Below are 15,831 nucleotides of genomic sequence, written 5' to 3' on the forward strand. Positions count from 1 at the left end.
CTGCAGGGCCTAGAACAGTATGTGGCACCATTTAGGTTTTCCCTAATACCTGCCAAACCAAATGGCCAAGGGTGACTTGCATCTCGTTCTTAGTGTTTTGTACTCAAAGTCCACCAGGAAGTAATCATATCAGGGAACTGGGAAAGAATGTGGGTTTGGTTTACATCAGAAGGCCTGAAACAGGATAAAAAATAGTTGTCTTACTTTACTTCCTATTTTATCCAAGGGTATAAATTAGGGGTTTGAGTCTGAGAAGCAAACTGTTCCCTTGGATATATATATATAATGCATAACACCACTCAGAATTGCTAATTATGGTCAAAAATGCACTTAAGTGAATTTCAAAGTTACAGAGAAGTTAGCTAAAACTACTATTTTCTTCTGAAAAGAGAAAACAATTTATTACTTTGTGACAAGCACACGTTATAGTCAATTCTGAGGGCCATTCTGCCAAAAACAATAGATAAAGAATTTAATAAACTGTATCCAAATAAATGATTTCATGGTTGTGAGTTTCTCAAGTTCAGGCATATGAAATGATGAGAAGAGCCATGGAATAGGAACTAGGCCACCTGGGTCCTAATTCCAGATGTGTCACTGATTTCATGCATGTACTGAATGTTCTCAGTTTTCAAGCATGAAGCAGAAATAGACGACTTGAAGGTCTCTTCTAGAACTAAGATGCTAAATTTCAATAAGCTTTCTTTTTATATTGCTTCACACACTAGGACCTTTGAATACCAGGTTAAAAAAAAATGTGTTCCATGGTGAGGATACTAAGAGTTCATATACCCTTCCAAACATCCCCCTTCCCAGGAGTCTTGGGTTGGAACAGCTGCTGGGCTCCTAACTAGGTTAAGTGTTTTGCTGAGGGCTTAATATCGATTATCTTCAACCTTCCTAGAAACTTAGAAAAGCAGTTATTTTTCTCATGTGGTAACTGTAAGTCACAGAGGCAGGCTAGTTTGTAGATACAACTAGTCTGGCTGAGGATGTGAAGTGAAGTCTGACTCATTTCAGAGTCAGAACTGAACTGCCATTGCAGATGAGGGAGAAAGCTACTTTGTCCTTCAGCTACATCATGTGTTACACAGGCACCATTCATTTGTCTACAGCAATCTGTCCACCAGTGATACAGAGCAAATGGTTCTGAAGATTTATTAAAACAATATATATTTTGTTTATGTATTTCTACTATTTTGAAGTACAAATGTAAAGTAAATCATACTGTAATGTAGATAAAATTTAGGAAGTTAATTTTAAAGGTATTAAATGTAAATTATTTTCTCTTACTTTTCATGGTAGAGAAATACATAAATGGTTCCTCCAGCTGCCATGAGCCAGATAAACCAACGCATATGAGATGCCAGGGGTCCAAGTTCACGGAGATTTAACCTAAAAATGTAAACATGACAACAGAGAACAGAAGTGATAAATGAAAGGAATTCATAAAACCTGTGTTTTGCTCTAGTCCTGAAAACTGATAGAGAAGGTAAGAGGATAAGACCAGAAAGAAAAAGCACTCAACATGTGGTGGAGGTATCTGGGCAACTGGGGTAAAATTAATAACTTAAAGAGACATGTACAGGTGAGCCCCAGCACACCACGACACCCGACTTTCCTGATTAGGCGGGCTGCTGCAGAGGCCACTCGCCTTCTCACTCCTGACTGTGTACTTGAGAGCAGACTGTTTACAAAGATTACTGAGAACAAAACCCTCAACTGGATGCCACACACACAACAGATACCTAATACACAGACCAAGTATCTCTGCCAAGAGAAAACATCAGAAGAATTAGCCCAACATACGTCATGTAAGATATTTTGTTAGAATTTAACCATGGACTCCTGTGAAGCCTGAACTTAAAATGCTACAAATTCATCTGTACTAAATTCTGATTAATAGATATGGGGGAAAAATGTTATTCTGAATGACTATTACTACAAAATTAGTATTTCCAAATGGAAAAGGTACCATCTGCATATCGAAGACTTACATGTGAACAAACTGTTTATTGTAATATTTGTTTCCTCAGTCTACATTTAAAATTTTTATTTACTTATTTTAAATTGAGGTATACTTCACAAAAGCCTCCAAGTATTCTCGCTCCAATATGATGCAGACCTATAATTTAGTAACAGGTACTGGGGAGAGACAGCACTTACTTTTTACTACAACACATAATTAGGTTTCTTTTGAATGATGGATGCTACATTAGTCAGAATCCAGAGACCGGGTGTTTCTAATGACTATAGTAGTTGACGGCATAATATCAATTTCCGAGTGGTTAAAACTGGACCATACCGTGGTAGAGGAAAACTAATTTTTCTTTAATTATGGATTCAAAACAGCACAAGACTCTATCTTGTCTATACCGAAAAGACAGGAAGAACCAGGACACTGAACTGAATACCAGGCATTTTAAATGGCTAACTAATTAGGCTAGCTGTCTTATTCACATAGCTGAAGAAATGAGAGACGCACTCCATATATAGTAGCTACTGTGCTGTGAAGATAAGCAGTGTGAATTTCAAAAGTTAGCTTGTTTTCTTTACATATATATTTATAGCATTTCCATTTAAACAATTAGATGTCCAAGTATTCTGAATAGCAGAAGCACAAAGAAAGAAAATGGAAGGCAAAGGTAATCTATTTCCAAAGTGAGCATGCTACCTACACACAACTTTGTAGCACTTCTCTGGAACATTCCAGGGCAGATGTGTATTCTGAGTGTCAGCAACCTTGTTTCCTTACAGTCTGCAAGCTGACTCAAGCAAATCAAAATGGGAAAGGAAAAAAACCCGTGTATGTATGTTTTTTGGGGTGGAGGGCAGGGACAGGAAGACAGGAGGGAAGAAGGACTGAGAATTCTCTCATAAAAATGCTGTCTTCAGAAAAACTGTATCTTACCATGGAGCGTAAGACGCAGCAATGAAGAAATAGATGACCATTCTATCGCACATGTGAAACCAATGCTCCACTGTCCTGTGGGGGCAAACACGTCAGACAAAGTTTTCAGAAAACTGTAAGACTGGAAGTAGGGGTTGTCACTCTGCTAGGCCACAACAGCCACTCTTGTTCCTAGTTCTCATGGCATACATAAATGGGCTTTCAAAGTCACACAGCTTTCTTTTTTTTTTAATAAAATGAAGCCACAAATAAAAGTTTTATTATTAAGATTACACATACCAAAGATTCTCTCCATGTAAGAACCCCACAACAATCAGAAACTCTGAAACTATTAAACAATAACAAGCAAAATCTGTGCTTTCTGATGTTTTCCATTTCTTTTAGAGCCTATCTAACAGGAAAATGAAGTTCCCCGAGGACAGACCACCTCTCAACCCCTATCATGGTGCAGGGCACAAACCTGTGAGGGCTCAGTAAAATACTCCCTAAAGCCACAGTGTTTTTACAATGTCTCTGAAGCAGCCTTTACTCCAAGTACCTTAATGCAGACAATAAGTTGCAATAAAGCAAATTTAGAAACTAATTTAGGAACAGCAATGACACAAACAAGGGGAAAAAAAAAATGGTCATCTGCTGTCAAGAGGGTAGCCGCCTGCACTTCTAAGCAAGTTTTCTCCTGCAACTGAAGGGTCAGGAAGTGTACAACGATCCGGCTCCCCGAGGTCTATTCACAGAGCGGATAAGACAGGATCTGCCCTTCACTGAGGGAACGTAAAAAGTACAAACGCACTGCACTGTCTTTAATCCACTTTCAGCCCAAGTGGTGGACACGACGGCTTGGTGGTTGACCAGCATTAGACCTGCCTCGCCACACACCCTGCGGTGGCCAGGGCAGGCCGAGGGTGTCCAGCCAGTCAGTGCTGGTCACTACATTAATGTTCTCAAGCCTGACTGCCTTTCAGAATCGTCCAGGGAAGCTACAATACAGTCACAAACTCCAGGCCAGCAGATCCTGACTTAACAGGGCTAGAAGATGAGGCAGAAGGTAGAGGGAAGAGGGGAATCTCTTTTTTTAACTGCTTGGACGACTGTGATTCTGAGCCAGTTCTGGGGCCTTTCTAATTCTGCTTTCCAGACGGTGGCAGCACCCAAAGTCAAGCTGCAGCTTGTTCAAGACCCACCCCGAAGGGACTGCCCTGCCGGCCCAGGGCTGAGACTCCATGCTGCCAGCACTCGGGGCCCAGGCGTGAGCCCTGGCGTGGGAACTAGACCCCACCTGCCACAACTAAGAGTTCATCTGTGGCAGCTAACACCTGGCGCAGCCAAAAAAATAAACAAATGAATAAAATATTAAAAAAATAAAACCCCACCACCCGCCTCTCTGACACTCACCCTCCAGAAACAACATCTGTATCAGAGTACGTATGAGCATTAAATGAGACGATGCGGCCATGTGATTAGCACAGCACCCAGCACATAGTAGGTACTTAACCAATACTCATTCCCTTCCCTCTTTTACTTAAATTAAGGATATACTGGGATATTTTTAAGAATTAATGCAATTAAAATAAATAAAATTCCACCCACAGCTTATGATTCTAGCAGTGCTATTACAAGGTTCAAGAGAGACTGGTTTCTCTTACACCTTCTTCTCAGGCCTTGGCAGGGAGGCCCTGAATACTGAAGCAGGTACCTACAACTCTTTATTGATTCAGAAATCTAGACAGCAAAGCCAAGTCAGACAAGGCAATCACAGGCACTGCACTATGCCAAAAAGATAATGAAGTGCTCTGGCCTCTGCGACAGTGTGTCCTGAAGAGTCAGGATAGGTACTTTTGAGGCATGCTTCTGAGTGTGTCCCTGGGCTCCTTCATGATTCAATGCTGTGGTTTTATTTTAAGCTCAGGGAACTGTCAGCTTCTGGGTGAAGGTAGCAGACTACAAACTATAAGCAATAATGTGAAGGGTGTGGTGGAAGTAAACCTCAGGACCGGAGTCAGAGGACCTGGGATGATCAGATTCTGCGGCAATCGATGACTCGGGCAAGTCAGGGAGCTTCTCTGGGTCTCAGTTTCCCCAGGTGAAAATGATGGGTCTTGGATTAGATGTTCCTTAAGAATCCTTCTTGGAGAAGGCAATGGCACCCCACTGCAGTACTCTTGCCTGGAAAATCCCATGGACGGAGAAGCCTGGAAGGCTGCAGTCCACGGGATCCCTGAGGGTCGGACACGACTGAGCGACTTCACTTTCACTTTTCACTTTCATGCATTGGAGAAGGAAATGGCAACCCACTCCAGTGTTCTTGCCTGGAGAATCCCAGGGATGGCGGAGCCTGGTGGGCTGCCATCTATGGGGTCGCAAGGAGTCAGACATGACTGAAGTGACTTAGCAGCAGTAAGGATCCTTCTGGTTCTAAAACTCTGATCTTTAAATGTGAGGAAACTAGTAATCATCTCATCACTAGCAGAATCCCAAATCCTGCTTTTAAATAAAGCATATCTTTTTAATGTTAGATTGTCCAAATAGCTTGAGATTTCTTTGAACATTCTATAAAACCAAAAATTCCCTTCTGAAATTATACTAAATCACTTTTGGTCTGTTCTAAATCCTCCTGAGAAGAAATTTTGCCCTTTGGGGTTGTACAGATTCTATTTCATAAGCAACTAAATGGTGTGCTCTACCTTTGTATTCTCCCCAATTAACTCTTCACTCAAAGGATGATTGCTTTTATGTTCTTCTCGTTGGGAGGTGAGGGACCGCAGTATTGTTTGGAAAGCGTTTAATAGCTAATAAGTAGCAACATATGTGTGTTTTGTTTGAGTAGATACACTGGATCTAATTCTGAAAGCTGAACTTCACAGAACAGTAACCTGAGCTGTAATATATCTGCAGTATGGCTGCAGTGATTGTAATTTTCAGTCACCTTCACATGCATCATCTCATTCACCTATCACAACAGTCCACCAGTCGGGCATTACCATTCTCATTTTAGTGATGAGGAAACTGAGGCTACATGAGGCCAGGTGGCAGGGCTGGGACTGAAAACCCAACCGATGAGTCCAAGCCCAGGGTCCTGCCCACCACCCCGCAGCTGCAGTGGAGAACAGGCGTCAGGGTTCCACACTGTCAGTCCTAGGGAAGCAATGTGGGTTGGTTTGGTTGTTGGTTGGTTGGGTTTTATTTCGGCTGAGCAGCGAGGCTTGCAGGATCCCTGACCAGGGACTGAAGCCGGGGCTCCAGCAGTGAGGGTGCAGAGTCCTAACCAGTGAACTACCAGGGAATTCCCAGCAATGTGGTTTTGTTTGTTTTTTGAACAAAGACCCACTTTTTAAAGATACACATGGGGGGTCCTCAAACTCCTTCCAATCCATAGAAAATTTCCTGAGCAATGAATGGGACAGTTGAGTCTACCAGGAAGGGCAATGTCCACTCTTCGCCTCAGCTGCCCAAAGCATGCCAGCAGGAAAGGCCAACCTGAACCAGTGATTCTGTGTGATCTGTTCAAACAGCTGCCATTCACGGTACCTTAAGTGGCTCTTTTTCCATGCTACAATGTGAAATACTGTGGAAACGATGAAGAGGGCACAGAGGCCCATTCCATAAATCCAAGCTGTTATCTTTTCCCAGCAGTCATCAGAGAGCCGGTGAAGGAGGGCACTGCCCACAATGGCCGGAACAATGAGGAACTGAGAGAGAGGGAAAGAAAAATAAATATTCAGTAAAACGCTGAATTGAGAGCTGTTAAAAATACCCAAGTTTATGAGGGACAACTTTAGGAAGATCACTTTAAAACACACATCTCCTTTCCTGGATAATTAGAACAAGCACCAGATGAAGCTGACGTTTTGCTGCGCTGAGAACAGGTGCTGTGTTTAGGGCCCAGAACCTGTGCCTGCCAGTGGGGACATGGTCAGGCAGCAAAATTACTCAACTGTTGCAAAACAGACGTCCTCTATTCTAATTTTGCTACCAAGCACGTACCCAGATTTCCCAGGGATGACTTGATCTTGAGATAGTCCTTCCTGTTTCCCCAAAGTGCTACTGAAAGCCCAAATTTCAGCAAAGGGTAACTAAATGAATTAAATCAGTGCATATAACGCACATACCACACTCAAATCATTTGTCCTATCATACGTCCTCATTTCTAGTCGGGATGTCTACATCCCACCAGTTTGGGGGCTACTGTAGAGTGAAAAGGGGTGGAAGGGTCTTTGCATTATCTCATTTTCTGAGATTCATTTACCTATTTGGCTGTGCCAGATCTTGGATGCAGATGCGCGATCTAGTTTCCCAACCAGGGGTTGAACCCAGGCACCCTGCACTGGGAGGATGGAACCTCAGACATGGGGCCACCAGGGAAGTTCCCGGGTTATTTCATTTTTAACAGCACCTTTCAAGTAGACAAAGGTAATCCATTCCTACCGAGTCAAATAATTTTAAGAGACTAGGATCTTAAGAGGGAATTTTGCTTTTACGCCATATTTTACACTACATATGGACACAAAGTGCAAAGTCTAGCCATAACAGTATGACTAATAAACATTTTATAATAATAGAAATCATCAGGAGAAATCAACTACTTTATTAGATACCAGAATAAACATACCTGGCAAAGAATGCAAACTTTAGAAATCTCATCTATTTTTGTCTCCAACACCTATGTTTTCTCTCTTGCAACAGAATATTAACTCTTCCAGATAGGATCAGCACTGAATTTCAATGCTGATTACAATGGCTGAGAACAAAATGTGAAAATTAAGGACAACAAAGTAAATTTTTCATAAAACAAAATTTATTTTGAGACTATGTCCTTTCTATTTTTTTTTATATTAAAGTATCTTCCTGAGAATTAGACGGAAGTTTTTTGTTTTGTCATTTTTAGAAATTTTAATGCTCTCTGAAATCCAAAAATCAGGGATACAGTTTAGTAAGTTTAATAAGATGACGTTTTCTGTTCTAAAAAATTAATGTGTATGTTTTGTCAGTTTTCCCTTAACTGTGGTTTATATAAGTGTTCCTGATGACCATCCAGGAGGGATAAACTAAAGGATTATTCAGGTCTATTTCAAGAAAATACTATTCTTAAAGGTGACCTGTGCATCTCAACAACCAAACAATTATATTTAAATGCTCAGCATTATGCTAAATAATAAGCACTTCACTGGTTGCTTTCATAGGTCAGTATTTTGAAAACTATCAGGACACTATTTTTCTACCTTTTATCAGTACTTTGCAGTTGGTAAACGGATACAATGATGGATGTATACTGGAACAATAAGTGAAAGAAAAGGCCATATAAGCTATCATTCAAACTTTATATCCCTTATATCCTAATCCTGATGTAGACTTAAATACATACACACACACACTTATTTTCTTAAGGGCCTGTGGACAATTATCTTAAGAAATAACTTTAATTTTAGCTCTGTTAAATTCATCAGACATTTAGTTAAGAATAAAAAATGGAAACCCAAATGTCTGTCAAAAGATGAATGGATAAAGAAGGTGGGATATGTATAAACACATACATACATATACACATACACATGTAATAGAATATTACTCAGTCCTAAAAAAATGAAATATTGCCAATTTGCAGCAATATGGAGGGACCTAGAGATTATCGTACTAAGTGAAGTAAGTCAAAGAAACACATGATATCATTTATATGTGAAATATAAAAAATAAAATAAATGAATCTATACACAAAGCAGAAACAGACTCACAGACATAGAAAATAAACATGACAACCAAAGGGGAAGGGGAGTGGGGGCAGGAAGGGGGATAAATTAGCACTACGGGATTAACAAATACACACTACTAGACAAAATAGAAACGCTCAAAGATTTACTGTATAGCAGAGGGAACTATATTCAATATCTTATAATAACCTATAATGAAAAAGCTGGCTTAAAATTCAACAGTCAAAAAATGAATATCATGGCATCTGGTCCCATTACTTCATGGCAAATAGAAGGAGAAAAAGTAGAAACAGGGACAGATTTTATTTTCTTGGTCTCAAAATCACTGTGGACAGTGCCTGAAGTCATGAAATTTTAAGACGCTTGTGCCTTGGAAAGAAAGCTATGACAAACCTAGACAGTGTATTAAAAGGCAGAGACATCACTTTGCCGACAAAGGTCCGTATCGTCAAGGCTATGGTTTTCCCAGTAGCCATGTATGGATGTGAGAGTTGGACTGTGAAGAAGGCTGAGCACTGAAAAATAGATGCTTTCAAACTGTGGTGCGGGGTAAGACTCTTGAGAGTCCCTTCTACTGTAAGGAGATGAAACCAGTCAACCCTAAAAGAAATCAATCCTGAATATTCATTGGAGGGACTGATGCTGAAGCTGAAGCTGCAAAACCTTGGCTACCTGATGCAAAGAGCCAACTCATTAGAAAAGACCCTGATGTTGGGAAGACTGAAGGGAAAAGAAGAGTGGCAGAGGATGAGACGGCCAGATGGCATCACTGCCGCAACGGACATGAATCTGAGCAAACTCTGGGACATAGTGAAGGACAGGGAAACCATGGGGTCACAAAGAGCCACACACGACTTACTGACTGAACAACAGATGAAAAATAATCAGAAAAATGTGTGTGTATATATATACACGAATAAAACTGTATCACTTTACAGTACCGTTGAAACTGTCATAGTATTTTAAATCAACTACACTTCAATTAAAAAAAAGAATAAAAGATGGGTATCTAGAAAGTACAGCTAATAATCAAATTAGGCTGTGCATTCTTTAAGTATGGACTCTAAACATTTTGACCCTCTGGGGTTGTGAGGCTCACTTCACAAAATATGTGTCATTAATGCAAAGACAGGGGTCAGCTCAAATCTAGAGAATTTCACCAAATCCTTCCTGCCCTAAGAATCTAAGCCACAGGTCCAGGGAGACTGTCCACTAGTGAGGTTACTCCAAATTTCATTACTGAAGAAGCCCTTTAATGGCTTAAAATGAACATGTTTTGCTTTTAGAAGGAAGAAAAAACTGAATTCAGGAATTAAACTTTTCTTTTACAGTAAGGACTAACATCTGCTCTGAGAAGCAATGACGACCGTGGGGATGGGAAGGATGTGGCTACCTATTTTAGGGGATCACTCAGGGGGAAAAAATCTTTCTCAGCAAATGGGGTGAACACTTCTTGCCAAATGAACACAGGTGACTGTCTTGAAAAGGTAATTCATTTCATTCCAGGGGTGACAGTCTTTATAAATAATTTCCTTTGGTTTTTCTTATAACTAAACACTTAATTTCTTTCAAAGAAGATCTTATCTGAGAAAGCAAATTCAGGATCAACAGAGCTGACTGTAGGTCAGAGCACTCAAAGTATCTAACGGCTTACAGTTTCTGATGACATGACCTAGTACTGATACGAGGTCAGGAAAGGTCACAGGGATGGGTGAACCGGATTGACAGGGCTGAGATTAACAGAGATGATCGCCCCTTCTTCCCACCAAAGCGCTTGGGAAGCATGGAAAAGGCAGGCAGCTTGTACTCACTGCATGTGTGTAACAGTTAGCAGCATGTTCGTAACAAGTTGGCTTGTAGCGGCCATTGGCAGGGGCCCGGTGGTTCATGAACCTGTAGAAACAAAAGACATCCCATGAGAAAAGCTCAGAGTGTGTAAAGAACGATGGGAAAGCTTGTCAGAGTTTGCCTGGTCTTTCTAACTGAAGAGGTGACTGCTGGAAATACCTAGCTACTGGAACAAAACCAAAGCCACAAAGCCGGTGTAAATTGAATCAAAGCCTTTGTCTAAAGTGCATGCCCTAGTTAACTGGATTCAGTATTCTTTCAGTTCATTCAAAAAAATCTTCTACCAATGAAAAGCAAACAAAACTCCTATCTATCCCCTTCAACTGGTACTCTTCAACTGGGATACTTAAAAAAAATAAAAAATTAAAAATGGCATAACCAAATCTGAAATCTAAAAAAAAAATCAAGGTCATTTTCCTAAACTTTATAAATACCAGTAACCACGATTTAATGTGAATTCAATGCGTTTGAAAGTTCCTATTTTGTCTCTCAAAATGTATAAAGTTTTATATATATTAGATCTTTAAATGCTCCATCCCATTATTAGCAGGGCTGCCAAACCAGTTTCCCTGTATTGCATTACCTGTTCCGGCCCCAGACAGCTTAAATAAATGATACTTGGCTGCCTCCAGGCCACTGGAAACAAGAGGTCCATTTTCACCTGCATTCTTCCTGAATTAAAAAGAGTTTGCTTCAAAATCTAAATATGTGACTAGTGCCTGACACACTGGCCAGAACAGTCATGTGTGCCTGGGCTTAGTCGTGTCTCTTTGTGACCCCCATGGACTGTAGCCCCTCGGGCTCCTCTGTCCATGGAATTTTCCAGGCAAGAATACTGGGGCGGGTTGCCAGGATCTTCCCAACCCAAGGACTGAACCTGAGTCTCTTGCGTCTCCTGTAGTGGCAGGCAAATTGTTGATCACTGAGCCGCCTGGGAAGCCCCTAAGAGCGCATGAATCTAAATACCAACACTTGGTGTGTACACGTGACCTGCCTCCTGAGAAACCTATATGCAGGCCAGGAAGCAACAGTCAGAACTGGACACGGAACAACAGACTGGTTGCAAATAGGGAAAGGAGTACGTCCAGGCTGTATATTGTCACCCTGTTTATTTAACTTCTATGCAGAGAACATCATGAGAAACGCTGGGCTGGAAGAAGCACAGGCTGGAATCAAGATTGCCGGGAGAAGTATCAATAGCCTCAGATATGCAGATGACACCACCCTTATGGCAGAAAGTGAAGAGGAACTAAACAGCCTCTTGATGAAACTCAAAGAGGAGAGTGAAAAAGTTGGCTTAAAGCTCAACATTCAGAAAACGAAGATCATGGCATCTGGTCCCATCACTTCATGGCAAATAGATGCGGAAACAGTGGAAACAATGTCAGACTTTATTTTTTTAGGCTCCAAAATCACTGCAGATGGTGAGTGCAGCCATGAAATTAAAAGACGCTTACTCCTTGGAAGGAAAGTTATGACCAACCTAGACAGCATATTGAAAAGCAGAGACATTACTTTGCCAACAAAGGTCTGTCTAGTCAAGGCTATGGTTTTTCCAGTGGTCACGTACGGATGTGAGAGTTGGACTGTGAAGAAAGCTGAGTGCCGAAGAATTGATGCTTCTGAACTGTGGTGTTGAAGAAGACTCTTGAGAATCCCTTGGACTGCAAGGAGATCCACCCAGTCCATCCTAAAGGAGATCAGTCCTGGGTGTTCATTGGAAGAACTGATGCTGAACCTGAAACCCCAGGACTTTGGCCACCTCATGCGAAGAGCTGACTCATTGGAAAAGACTCTGATGCTGGGAGGGACTGGGGGCAGGAGGAGAAGGGGATGACAGAGGATGAGATGGCTGGATGGCATCACTGACTCAACGGACATGAGTTTGGGTAAACTCTGGGAGTTGGTGATGGACAGGGAGGCCTGGCGTGCTGCAATTCATGGGGTCGCAAAGAGTCGGACATGACTGAGACTGAACTGAACTGAACTGATGGGCTTGGGGCCTGCAAGATGTCAACAGGCTTTACACAATAGTGTAGGTTTTTGCTTGAGTTAGTTTAAGGGGGTGTGGGTAGGAGGAGGAGACTTTGTTACTTGTCACTAACAAGTTCTGACTATTCATGTCTTATCAATTAACACGATGGAAAAACGGTACCAGGCTAAACCAAATGGCACAGACAGGTTGCCAAAAACTGACTAAAAACATGTGGCCAAGCAATTCCAAATAGTGTCCAGTTTATGAACAAAAGACCAGCCAACATTTCTCCCTGAGTTAAAGAAGGGCCTGGTAGCCCTAGAGCAAATGAGTAAAGATCAAGTGGCAGTCCCTGCCAAGCTGACACAGAAAGTTCGAGTGGAAGATCCCTTAGGGAACGGAGTTGGCACTGTGAAGACACCTTCCCTGTCTTCACCAAAGGGCAGCTATCTAACTAACATGCAAAAGATACACATACTGAATGGGATTCATCACACGGCTTGGAAACTATTAGAGAGAAATGTACAGTTAACAGCTTCAGAATTACTCCAAGATATTCTCACACATAGATAAATAAATCTTTTCTCCCCTGACAATCCTTTAAATAATTTCACTAATTTCCTAAGGGACTAGAGTGTTGCTATACGGCAGTTATTAGTAAAAAAGAAAATAATTACACTCTTGGGAAGGAGGCTTTAAAAGTGTCCCCTGCATTCAAGGGCCTACAGGATTATCAGCCTGAGACACAAGGACAGGGCTCTAAGTAGCATACCCCATTAGGAACTGTAAAGGGTAAAGAGTAAGGCTCCAGGGTGGCTGAGGGTAGATTAAACTGCAAGCACTCTCTGCAGGGCATGCTCAGGAGGGTTGTCCACCCACCACCAGCCTGCAGGCTAAAATAGCAATTTATATCTCTGGCAGCCCAAACTAAAAATAGTCAGGCTATAACAGAGACAGGGATAGACTTTAAAAGCAAGGAAGCTGAGTGGCCATGTGTGTAACATGTTTGTGCCCACCTGGAATCACTCAGGTTAAAAATGAACTCAGAAGTTGCAGAGAAAAATATTCCTTCCATGTGACTTAAGGTAGTTTCTCTCTAAGGGCAGGGTCAAGATTCTGGCAATAAGGAAAGGGAACAGCAAGTATGTCAGGCACCGTCTGGGGCCCCATGGGATGGCACATGGTTCTGCCAGGAAATTTACATTTTCCATTTCTCTCTGATACAATCATGCCTCCCATTGCCTCCTGAAGAAATCATTATGAAGAAATTAGTCACCCAAGACCTACATGAAAAGCAGATGTAAAATGCAAATAAACCCCCCAACACTGAGGCTATTCTCTTCGCCCCAAAAGAATGAGGAAGGTTCTCAAGAGTTATGGGAAACAGCACCCACTTAGGCCAGACACCTCCACTTAAAGCAAAGCCATTCTGATGGTCATCCAATGCTAGAAAACATTCTAACACTGGGTGTGTTGCCCATGCCGCAACAACAGAAGCCCCCCAAACAAGTGCCACAACTAGAGGAAGCCCACACGTGCGGGCTAGGTCACTTCAGTTGTCTGGACTCTTTGCGACTCTATAGACCGTAGCCTGCCAGGCTCCTCTGTCCATGGGATTCTCCAGGCAAGAATACTGGAGTGGGTCGCCATGCCCTCCAGGGCATCTTCCTGACCCAGAGATTGAACCCGTGTCTCTTAGGTTTCCTGCCCTGGTAGGTGGGTTCTTTACCAGGAGTGTCTCATGGGAAGCCTGGAGGAAGCCCCTGTGCCCCAAGAAAGAGCCCACATGCTACAGCGAAGATACAGCATAGCCTTCCCCCCATCCCAATTTTTTAGCCCAAAACAGTGCCTTCTGAAGGTAAATTCGAAATGCACCATCAGACCTCAGAGCCTGAGATCAAATCTCAGAAGTTGTCCTTAATTCCTCTGTATTTCCCCATACTCCAAATGCAAGTACTGTCTGTGCTATCTTCAAAATACATTCCAAAACAGTCCCAGTCTCTACAGTTTCAAAGTTACTACCTTAAATCAAGACATCGACTCCTCTGGTCTGTAGACAAAGCTCTGGTCTCCCTGCCCGCCCGCACATGGACTCTCTTCTTTACCCAGCAGCCATGAGTCTGTTAACACCAGATCACATCACATGCTAAGCCCACCTTAAAACCTATCTGGCTTCCCAAAGTGCTTGGCAACAGGGCCTCCTCTGCAGGCCATGAGCCCTCCCGACTTCTCCAGCCAGGGGCTCCCTTCCTTTCCTCTCCCCTCCCCCTCCAGCCAATCACAGCCTTTCTGCTCCTCCAACCAACCAGGTCTGATCTGACTCAGAGCATCTGTGTTTGCCGTTTATGTCTGCCCAAACATTCTCCTCCAGTGTGCCCAGCTCTCCTCTCACCTGTCAAACTCGGCACAACCATCCTACCTAAAGTATCAATTCAGCAGAGCCCTTATCACAATTAGTAAGAACTGGACGTTTTGAACTTATTTATTTCATCTTTCCCCACTGTAAAGTGAATTCCATGAAGGCTGCCTTGTCTATTTTTTCATTTCCAGTCCCAAACACAAAGTCCAGCTGATTGTTGGAGCTTAATAAATAAGTGTTGAATGAGAATAAAAAGACATTTTGCTGCTGCTGAAGCATTTTATTATCCTAACTGAGAGAGATCCTGTCGGCAGTTAGTTTCACTGGGGATTTCCGTATGCAACAAAAACAGGCAGTCTTAGAGCCAAGAGAATCCTCGATCTTGTGAAAACAAAATGGACAAAGGACAAGACCATGAACATTTCAGGGGCTCCTTCAACATCATTCGAAGGGGCAACAGAACTGATCCCTACATAGAACCCTACTATTGATATTAGCTGTCCTGTATGAATAAGCATGATGTTTAGGAGAAAGTGCCTGCAGTCAGAGGTGGCGATAGTGGTGGCAGACATTTAACTTAATTACTAAATAAGGGAAATGGCACATATAAGGAAACAACTTCAATGTTCTTCAGTGTTCACTGAACGGTGTATGATTCGATGCTCTGAGAACATGGAACAAAAAGAGAGGCAACAGGCAGCACTGGAACACTTCCTAATGCTTTAGAATAAGACGCCTTACCACATACTCAATTTGAAACTAACCAGTGGTCACGAGGCTGGAGCTAAGGAAAGCAGTATCCTTTTCTTTGGATTTCTGGTTGCCAGGCGGGAGAAATGAGCACACACCAACAGGACACTTTAGAAGCTCTGGGTCCTAGGCCTCTGCACTATCACACAGATGTTGTGTGTGGGTGGGGAGACAGAGGTAAATGGCTGCATGGGTGGTGGAAAGGGACGTGAACCCTTCTGTCTGCCCCGTTCTAGCTGTGTGATGATAGCAGGCTCTTTTATTCTCTAAAGCTCTTCTATTAAAT

At 42.2% G+C, this 15,831-nt stretch overlaps 1 protein-coding gene across 12 annotated transcripts in view; it reads right to left on the minus strand.

The window, feature by feature from the left end:
* The window catches only part of MMD (monocyte to macrophage differentiation associated), an 80,453-nt gene that overhangs the window by 61,759 nt on the left and 2,863 nt on the right, over positions 1 to 15,831 (minus strand). For 11 of the 12 annotated variants that reach the window (XR_009731179.1, XR_009731178.1, XR_009731177.1 and 8 more), the window contains exons 2-5: positions 10,425 to 10,506; positions 6,437 to 6,597; positions 2,912 to 2,986; positions 1,294 to 1,395 (exon numbers count right to left, since the gene is read on the minus strand). Coding sequence is in view for 8 of the 12 variants with exons in the window: in XM_061390015.1 (XP_061245999.1) it covers positions 1,294 to 1,395; positions 2,912 to 2,986; positions 6,437 to 6,597; positions 10,425 to 10,506 (420 nt within the window). In the remaining 4 variants the exon portion in view is untranslated. Of the gene's footprint in view, positions 1 to 1,293; positions 1,396 to 2,911; positions 2,987 to 6,436; positions 6,598 to 10,424; positions 10,507 to 11,044; positions 11,299 to 15,831 lie in introns of those variants that run through there. The other variant, XM_061390012.1, reaches the window with a different exon arrangement.

Source organism: Bos javanicus, chromosome 19 (genome assembly GCF_032452875.1).
Source record: "Bos javanicus breed banteng chromosome 19, ARS-OSU_banteng_1.0, whole genome shotgun sequence".
In the NCBI taxonomy this organism is placed as follows: Eukaryota; Metazoa; Chordata; class Mammalia; order Artiodactyla; family Bovidae; genus Bos; species Bos javanicus.